The 10,705-nt window shown below is 46.7% G+C and overlaps 1 protein-coding gene across 1 annotated transcript; it reads right to left on the bottom strand.

Annotated features, from left to right (window-relative positions):
* Positions 1-795, bottom strand: LOC135810533 (uncharacterized). The gene has a single exon (XM_065324026.1). The coding sequence runs from the start codon at positions 793-795 to the stop codon at positions 1-3; it is 795 nt and encodes a 264-aa protein (XP_065180098.1).
* Between the last annotated feature and the right edge of the window lie 9,910 nt (positions 796-10,705).

Raw genomic sequence — 10,705 nt, 5'->3', positions numbered from 1 at the left:
TCAAAACAACGCACTGTCTGGCTTTGACGCCACCACGGTCAGCATTGCAGAACGATTGACAAGCTCCGAGTCCAGACTACCCATATCATGACTTGTCATAAAGGCAGTCAGTTGTTCAGAACTCAGCTTTCCGTAATCCACACCTCCTTCTGTGTACGCCTTCACGAACTCGAAGTATTCCCGAACAGTCTTGAAACGTACGACCATGTCATCATCCTGATGTGCGAATTGTACTTCCAGACCCATCGTTCTGCAATGATTTCTCCAGAAGTCGAGAGATCGGAAATTCATTCCAGTTACCATCTCCTCACACAATCCTGTCGTCTTCAGTGAAAGATCATTGGCATAGGGACCAGTCGATAGTGTGATGTTAGCACAAAGACGGCCACCAGGCTTCAAACATCGCTCTATGCTGCTCATCGTTGCATTCATATCATCGTCCGGTACCCAGTGAAGTGCAAAGTTGGAGAAGACAGCATCAAACGGTCCATGTGGCACAGCATCATGAACAAGACCAGTCATGAACTTCACCTTTGCTCCGTTGGACAAATGGCGTTCATAATGCACTTTGGCGACTTCTATTCTCTCTGTGTTTGGGTCCACTCCCAGTACCTCGCCGTCGTGTGCAATGATATCAGCGATATCCTTTGAAAGACGGCCAGTGCCACATCCTAGATCTAGGATTTGCTCACCCTCACCAGGACCAAGATGGCTGATTATCAAGGACTTTCCATAGCCATACTGCAAAGCTGAATGGTCCTCATAGAGCTGGGCAAGGGAGGACGAGTTTTCCATCCTCGATGCCTTGGTTTTCGGTGGCGTTTGGAAGGAAAATATTCGACCAGAGAAGGTCGACTCGTTTTTAAAATATGTGGCACACGATTTCTATTCGCTCGTTTTATAGTCCCACCTCAGCCCGTTGTTTACGTTTTCCCGACAAAGACCGAGCACCTGAATGCTGTGGAATATCTTGTGCCCACCAAAAGCGTCCAGCAGACAAAGAGAGTATTGAGCGCGAGCGGAAGGGATGCAACTTTAGTGAAGGAAACACCCATTTACGCGGACAACATTGCCAAAAATATTAGTTAACCTTAAAATAACTTTCGACTTGAAGATAGTCCTTTGTAGGTAGGGGCGTGTTAATCGTGCCTGTAAAACAATTATTTTTTTATTGCAGCAAAATGATGTTGTAGTTGCTTTTTATGAAAGATGATGCCTCGGATGTCAGTCATGACACGGATTTTGTCTACTCAAGTATGTCTGCAAAGTGGATTGAATGGTTTGGGAGGCGCTTTTCCAAGAAGTGGGAAAGGAGTGATATTAGAAGTACATGAGGGAAGGTGATGATGACCCAAGAATCATGATAAGGGTAATAGAAAAAGACCATACTAACAATAAAATATTAAATATGTGCACATTGGTGTGGTGAGTGGGGACGAGTGTGAACGTGTTCACTGTCTGTGAATCTTAAGAACAATGTAGATCTGTTTACAAATTACAACAGAGACATAGTTTTATGACAGTGAGCTAGAAGCACGTTCCAACTGCTCGCCGCTAGGAATGAAAGTTCACGCATACCAGATGGAGGGGCGGGTTTGGGGGAATGGTAGATGAAAGCTGTGGAAGCCTGCTCACTAGTGACAGCATGCACGTGCATGTACATGCATATGTAAGTGCGTGTAGAAGCCAAGGAAGGGGCACTATAGTACATGTACTCTGGAACGAGGTCTGCCTTGTGGTCCGAGATACACAATCACCTATTACGGCCTGAGAGCGGACGTAAAGGGTGCTAATAGGCCAGTACACCAAACCTGGTTTTCAATAACCTATCATCATTTTAAAAAGGACTCGTAAGAGACGAAAGCCACCGAAAAACAAATTATACTCTTATGTGTTTTCTTCTCTTTTTTACATTTATTACTGGCTCGGTATCCGAGTTAAATTTTTACTCTTATACTGTTTTGGATTGAAGCGATGAGAGAACAGATACATATACAGGCGACATTTTGTGAGGGAAAATTATACTTGTACCAAGTAGTAGACTTACTTGTACGTAAGAGCCAAAGTCATTTCCGAGCCACTTGCGACATGTTGAACCCAATCGGTCGTTTGGTTTTGCAGAGTGGCAATGCATGCAAGCTGTGTTGGATTACATGTAGTCCAATGCAGTCTGCAGAATTACTACTTCAATTAGGTTGAATAGTCGACAGCCAAACACGAACACTGATATGTCACCACGCCCATTGCAGATGGTGGCAATCTTGCCCTGAGACGTAGCGCATGCGTGTTCCACCTGCTTCTCAAGGTCAGGAGTGTTAGCTGATTAAACTGTTCGATAACTTCAAGTGAAGCGGCGGGATGGAATACGCTGGAATTGAGACTGTCCTTGTAAAGTGACTCCAAACACCATTCTCCCCTGCCTACCCCACTATGCTCGTGCTATTTTGTTAATTTTGTATTTGTAGTGCAAGAAACAGGGGCGTCACCCGTAATGGGCACGGGGGGCACGTGCACCCCCCTAAAAAAATCGACCTTGGTTTTTTGCGAACTCCTGGTTATGAAAAGTGTAGTGCTGGTAGAATCTACAAATAAACTGCATGCACTAAAACTAGTTGTACTGTGCTGCCGCGAACGCGTGAGTGCATGTAGCGAGTGCAAGTACATGACCAGTACGACTCGTAGACTAGTTACACTACGAGTCAAATAGTTACACTGAAATGGCACCAAATGCCTGAAAATGCTTGCAATTGCCTTCAATTTTTGAATTTTTTCCCGGGGAGGATAATGAAGAATTCTTGTCCCCGATCGTACCGTCTTCTTGGCTTGTTGCAGAATCAAAAAGTCTTTCATTGTAGTTACACTTAAATGGCACCAAATTCCCGGAAATGCTTGGAATTGGCTTGAATTTTTCCCGGGGGAGGGCCCCCGTACCCTATGACCGCTCCACCTCCAAAGTCGGTGCAACGGGCCTGCTATCAGCGAACTTTTTCATGTTTTCCTGTGCAAAATTCCTGTGCACCCCCCTGTGAAGGGGTCCTGTGACGCCCCTGAAGAAAAGAAATAGTTACTACAGGTCGAAGTACCAAGCCGCAAACTGGCCAATATCATCGGAAGCGACAAACTTGGCCATTACACTCAATATAATTCGTCTTACAAGCAATCCACACTGACACTGCCGCTCTCGACATCCCCATTTCCCTTGAGGCAACAGGAGCATAGACAACGCGACTATGGCGACAGGAAATCGGAGCACGACGGACAGCGCAGCTAGTGCCTCAGGGCCACTAGGACCACCGCCCTGCCTTGTTTGACCTGGCTTCGGGAGTAGTATGACCGTCAATCTCCCAATATTCGTACATGAAACTTGGATGTGTGGATATCAGAGGTACGTCTCACCGTTGGTTGATTTTAATTAATAACCACCTTATTTTCCGGAGTAGAAGCCGCGCCCTGCTTGTTTATCACGAAATACAGACATTGTTGGAGCTAGGTGTCAGGGCGCTGAACGTCTCAGTACTCTTTGTCAGTTTTGTGCCATTTCCTCGCACTCGTACTCGCTGACTGTATAATCTGGGTACGTTGGGGGCAGTTAGTCATAACTCGTAACATTTTGTTCTTCTCCTTTTGTACCATAAATACAGACACTACCCTTTTATAGAAAAGAAAAAGGAGCAAGGAAGTACAAGTTACGGTATAATGCCCACTAACACCACCAGTTACTAAACTGTTGAGTACAGAAAGTGTGCTCCTTCCAACCGGAACGTGTAGGTGGAAGACATGTATTATAGACGAAGAGAAGGAGACAAAGTCGAACGAAACGACTACATTATGGAAGACAGAGAGAGGGAGTCAGGGCAAATGCAAGAAAAAGGGCCTGGGTAGCTATGGCAAATATGGCGCGGAAGTAGCTACCCAGGACAATAGAACAAAAGGTGACAGAAGGAGACAAAAGATGAGTACGAGGGTGCATGCAGGCCAGCTTGGAAAAGTTTGTAGAACGTACAGGAGGAGGTCCGTAACAAAACAATCAGCTCATGTGATAACATTGCACGACGCTGACTGACGGTACTGACGCTCTACAACTGACTGGCTAACAGCTCTAGCACATCATGGATGCGCATTCCAACAGCCTTCCAACTTGGAAGGTTCTAAGTTATATGATAACATAAGAGGGGAAGGTGAGCGCACCCAAGACAAGCACGAGCTGAAAGTTTCAGCTGTGAAGGGTGTTGGCGGATGTTCATGCATATCGATGACGATACTGGCAAGACCATTGGACAATACGGTAAAACCACGATTCAAGGACGCAAAGCAACATTCTACACAACTTGTGAGGCTCAAAAGATGCGAAGATCAAGTACTAGTAAAAGGGAAGCTATGCGAACAAGAATCGTGTGAAACTAAACTCCTCCGTAAAACAGCACTGCCCTTCGACTATGACAATTTAGATGGACAATAAGCAGCGGTAAAAAGCAGCAATTTCACACCTCGATCGTTTCGCCGTATAGATAAGGAGGGCTCATGCAATGTTATCGCATGAGCTGATTGTTTAGTGACTGGTGGTGTTAGTGGACATTATAGCGTGACTTGTAGTTCTTTGGTCCCAGTTCTTTGCTATAAATTTATCCTTGGCTCTCCATCCAAGTCCGTCTACCTTTTTATCACCATTTTAAATTCACAAAACGATACGATACACAATAGAACAGGATCAAACACACGCCACGAGGTGCAGAAATAATAAAGAACTAAAATAAAACTTGACTATATTCTTCAAAATGTGTACAAGTCACCATAGTCACCTTGTACGGTACAACGAGTGCAATCCAAAAGTGTATACACGTGATCATTTGTGAGAAAAATCAATGTTCCCGCCAGGTTTCACCGTGAAAAGTGAAACTGCTCGGCCTCGAGGCGGAGCAAGCAGAACATGTTCTGGCCGACCCAGAACAGGTGCAGTCCCAACCAAACGTGCTGTTCTGATGATTCCCGTTCTAGGTCGTACCAACCAAATGCACCCTTAAACGCCAAAATATGGGATATGTAGATATGAAAGCTTCTGCACCTCTTTGCAATCAATGAACGTAGCAATATCATACCTTCTGCCTCCTGATAATGTGCTATATTATTCGATGCTACTGCTTTATAACGCATGCTAGACACCTCTCCCCATAGTAATTTTTAACTTGCCATACATGCTGCTATCACGTCAGCATCAATCTGATCTTCTGCACCACTCCATCTAGCCCAATCGATCTGCACTGTGATCGCCATCTGTATTACATCTTCAACCACAACATTTAAACATTTCCAGTTTATCAAGTCCTCTCGACTCTCCATATTCACCGTAACACTAAACATAATCTGAAATAATTTAACAATACTCAATAGCACCACATCCCACGCACTAACACCATTATTTTTAAACCAGACATCAATTCAATGTCATGTACATGTATCTAGGCCGCTGTCACACAACAAATGCACACAACCATGGCTACAATACCACGTGTCAACATGACTTTTCCCGACAGCAACTCTGCAGACATTACGTGCGCGATGCGTGCACAGCTGTCAAGCTAGTAAAATAAAGGTTCTCCTTCTGTTGTCTGCAAGTGAGTCGTGACCAAACCCTTAGAGAGTATACGTCTTTTCTCCGGAAGCTAATGTCTGAAGCTGGCTATAAGCGTGACACTCAGAGAAGATTGTACTTGTAGGTAGTACGCTGTTACCAACAAATGTGCGTGGTGGTGAGCGTGAGTTAGGGAGATAGCAAGACACAAAACCTGCACAGGGAGGGGGCTAATGTTCTCACAGAAAAAGGGGGGGAAGGGGGAGAGGGGGAAAAGGATGGCGGAATTTTCTTCGCTCTGGGCACCATTCAAGCGATTCCGCACAAGATCTATTACAACAGGTTTGAGCTAAAATGTGTACGGATAGTCTCATTAATTTTAAGGAGCTTGAGTGTGTTGGTTGTCAGCGTACCGACGGATGTACGCCTCGGAATGTAGCTCTAGGATTTGATTCCGCAGAGTGCTGAGGCTGTTGCTCAAAGTCCTGGAGCGGAGGAGCGTAAGAATTGTGACATCGCATGCGTACCGGTACGTCAACACCACGGGAAAGTAGGAACGAATCCCGTCCTGCATCTGGTTGTCCCAACTGATGAAGGTAGGCGTGCGTGCCTGATTGCTGCGAGGGTTCTGACGCCACTCATAATAAATATTCGCCTGAGCAAACAAAACAGAGGATACAAACATATCCAGAATCCGTTATGTAGACGCTTTCCAGATCAGTGCCAGCAACAGACATACATGTATGACCAGTACAGTGTATTTGCTATGCAATCACTGTTCTGTTGCATACTCGAAATGTGGCGTGGACTACTATGTGGGACTGTGCTCTTATCAATTATAACAACCCTTGCCCTGGTCACTATTGGAGACCTGGGAATTTCTTAGAGAAAATATGGTACAGCACTTACCAGCAAGAGAACGGTATGTCGTCATGGCAAGTATGAGCCGTGGAGTCTTGCCATATAGCCCCTTGTTGGTACAATGCGCTGGCAGAGGGGACAGGCAATGTCCAGATTAAATTGATGCTTCAGTGCCTAGACCGGCAAGCGACCACCAAAGTACTTCTCTAGTTTTGGATTCCGGCCATCTATCTTAGGTGCGGGTGGCTCGTACCGTAGTTCGAGGTTCTGGTCAGTGAATGAAAGAGAAGATAGAATAATGGAATCAATCACGAGGACTCGGGCAGAACGTACATACCCAAAGTGCGAGGGTTGGCGCCTTTTGGCATGAATCAAACTTCCCAGCACATGGCTGATCTACAGACTGGGTATTCCACACCTTGTTGATATCAGAACGAGTGCGGGATCTCAGATTCGACATCTCGAATGGATAGCCACACCTGACTTGAGAGCTTGAGAAGATTAAAGGGGAAGTTAAGGCAAAAATAAAAATTTCACCACTTATAGTCTTCGGGGTGCTGAGTCGAATGGTCTTGGTCCGAGAAAGCTGAGACGCTCCCTTCCTACTTGAATCCCAATCGAACTCGCGCACTTCCACCGAAACTGGGTGACTGCGCCCTACGAGATGGGGATTTGTATGCAAAATGTCACTAAAAGCGTCATTTCGTTCTTATAAAAGCACGGATGACCGCGATTGGCCCATATGTTGTAGTCTTTTGGACGCTGAGTCTACTGGTTTTGGTCCGAAAAGGCTGCGATGCAGCGTTCCTCCTTTATTCCCAATCGAACATGGTTGAACAAGCGGTCACGTGCTCCTGGGTGCCCAAATCACCTGGTCACCACGCCAGCAGGCGACAACTTTCACACCAAGGTTCAACTCGAGTTCAACTCGAGTGACAGGACTGCACCCAAAAAAGGTCAAACAGGCTAGTAAGTTGTACCCTGCAGGCGCGGTGATCAGGTGACTGGTGTACGCAGGAGCACGTGACCGCTTGTTCAACCATGTTCGATTGGGAATAAAGGAGGAACGCTGCATCGCAGCCTTTTCGGACCAAAACCAGTCGACTCAGCGTCCAAAGGACTACAACATATGGGCCAATCGCGGTCATCCGTGCTTTTATAAGAACGAAATGGCGCTTTTAGTGACATTTTGCATACAAATCCCCATCTAGTAGGGCGCAGTCACCCAGTTTCGGTGGAAGTGCGCGAGTTCGATTGGGATTCAAGTAGGAAGGGAGCGTCTCAGCTTCCTCGGACCACGACCATTCGACTCAGCACCCCGAAGACTACAACTGGTGAAATTTTAATTTTTTTCCTTAACTTCCCCTGAATAGTGGTGACGTCATGAGGGGCAAGGTCGCCGGCAATAGGGAGGTTTAGTTCCCACGTAACGGAAACGCGTACGTGGGTGATCCACGTAAAGTGGATGAAGGGCACCCACGTTTCAATATTGTGTTTAGTCACACGGAACAAACAAAAGCATGAAGCTAAAGGCCAAAACCTGGTCAAAGACGAAGCTACCCCGGCCTAAGAAGCTCATCCAATATTTTGATTTCGTGCTTCGGAAACTTCTTCAGCTGAGCACCCTCACAGCTCGCACAATGCGCTCCATTCTGATTTTCACTCACGTTCTGGCGGAACGTGGGTGAGCCTCCATACACGGTATGTCGTGAATCAGAAAACGTCTGTACGTGGGTCACTGAGTATCACGTGGTACACCCACGTAAAGTACCCACGGATTACGTGGGACTAAACCTCCCTACTATCCCTCACATACAGAACGAAGAGCAAAGGTCCGAGAACTGACCCTTGAGGAACCCCTGACTGGCTGTCATAAGTTGTACTTCTGGTTTTTCCTGTCTCCACGTATTGCCGGCGATACATCAAGTAGTCTGAAAACCATTGCAAAGCAGTGCTAGTGAGACCCAGTTCAAAGAGGTCCTCAACCAGAATGCTATGCTTTACCTTGTCGAAGGCTTTAGACATGTCGACAAATGCTACTCCTGTGTGCTGCCCAGCGGCTTGTGCTTCATTGATGTTCTCTACAGCTAGCGCTAAGGCATCTGCTGTGGAATGCTGGTGTCTGTAACCAAACTGACTAGTAGGCAAGAAATTGTTCGTGTTGAGGTACTGCAGAAGCTGCTTATGAACAATACGTTCAAGCACTTTCGACACTATCGGCGGGTTGTTGCCCTTCGCAAGGAAGGACTAGGAATACGGAAGTCACCAGACCAAATGGTAAGCGACCTGCTCTCCACTTTCCAGCTGCTTATTATTATTATTATTATTATTTAAATTTTGAATAGGGCAATCCCCACAGGCCTAAGGCCTTTTTACAGGGTACCCTATGTGGTCACGTATAGATTTGCGGAATAGTGAAAGCGAGGAGCAAGAGCGAATGTCAGCTGGAAGAGAATTCCAGCGGTCAGAAGCCAGAAAGCTCAAAGCGAATAAGCCATACCGAGTGCGTGCTTTAGGCAGAGCAAGTGAATCTATGGACTGAGAACGTGTATGGGCAGCTGTGCGTGTTGTGGCAGAACGAAGGCAGAAGCAATCAGAGAGCAGAGTGCTACACATGCCACGTATGGCCCGAAAGACAAGAATATACAGTTTAAGCTGATAGCGCAGTGCAATAGGAGCAAGGCCATATCTGGTGTGTAAGACTGAAACATCATAGTGCCAAGGGAAACCAAAAACAATCCTAACAGCGCGGTTAGCAATACGAGTTAGTCTATCATGTTGTGTGGTGTGGAGGCAGTGTACAAACGCATTAGAACCATACTCAAGGTGTGCTTGAATAAATGAGCAGTAGCTTAACGAGACTATAAAAGGTATGGCTTCAGAAATAGAATGTCTTCGAACGAGCAAGACAGACGCCATTGTCTCCTTGCAAGTAGAAGTTGCTCAACTGAAGGGAGTAGTAGAGAGAATGCAGTCCACAAATCCCGTACCCGTAGCGTCCCCAGCTTGCACTGACCAAGAGAAATTGTACAGTAGCACTGCAAGGAAAGCTGCCTCACCAACAGGCACACACACCAGCACGGACGGTAGTACACGTACTACTACAAGAAGTAGTACCCCAACGGCCAGACCTGACCTGCCCGCCAAACCTCAAACGCAAGATACAAGCACAAGCGGCAATGGGTGGCAAAACCCACACCGCCGCCGCCCTGCACAAGCCGACACCAACACTACCAGTAGTCCACTGAAACGCACTATCACAAGCCAGTTCTCAAAAGAGCCAGCCCGTACCAAACGCACTGACCTTCAGGGCGTGGAGCGGGTGAAGCGCACGGCTTTCTACCTTGGCAATGTAGACCTTGGATGCGATGCTGCCTCAATTGAACTGTGGTGTAAAAAGAAAGATGTCGAAGTTTTTCACTGCTCAATCTCAGAATCACGGTACTTTGGTACAGCTTATGCCCACCTGGTTGTGGGAGAGAACTGTGTAGACAAGATCCAAGGGCCTGACTTCTGGCCTGACAAAATTAGTATCCGGAAATGGAGGTTCCACACTGACCAGACTGAATCTGAACAATGAGTAAACCAACACCTCAACTTGACCCTAACGCAACACCCTTCTATCCTTCAACGCCCTTAGCCTCCTTTCCCGTAGCCTGCATCAATGCACGTTCCCTTAGAAACAAATCTGCTGAGCTATCCGACTTTCTCACGACCAGCTGTCCCCTTGTTGTTTGCATAACTGAAACCTGGTTGTGTCCACAAATTTCCCTCTCCTTCCCAGGCTATGAATGTTTTCGAAGGGATCGACCCACCTCCGAGAATAAAATTAACACCAACGACTTCCTGGCCTATGGCGGTGTTGCTATCTTAGTGAAATCAAGTGCATTTGGTCCTATTACCCACCGCACAGACCTACATGTTCCGCAATTCGAAGCTACCTGGGTAGAGATATCGCCATCCACTGGAACCTCTGCTTGCCCCACGCGCCAGCAGCCCATCCAAATTGCGGCTGTCTACCGCCCACCGTCCACCGACCCGTCGGTGATAGATAACTTTTACGCCTCTTTTCAAAGCTGCTTGACTAAAATACGGACCCCTGGCTCGCCAGTCCTCATCATGGGAGATTTCAATGCTAAATGTTCCACCTGGTATGGAACAACAACAGACACTGCAGGCCACCAACTTTCATGTCTTCTTGACATGTTTTCCTTGCAGCAACACGTCACATTCTCGACCCACCGCTCCCACAAAGGCAATGAGGCTGCTCTGGAC

Source organism: Sycon ciliatum, chromosome 2 (genome assembly GCF_964019385.1).
Source record: "Sycon ciliatum chromosome 2, ocSycCili1.1, whole genome shotgun sequence".
NCBI classification, from domain to species: Eukaryota; Metazoa; Porifera; class Calcarea; order Leucosolenida; family Sycettidae; genus Sycon; species Sycon ciliatum.
This window is presented reverse-complemented; position numbering and strand designations above follow the sequence as displayed.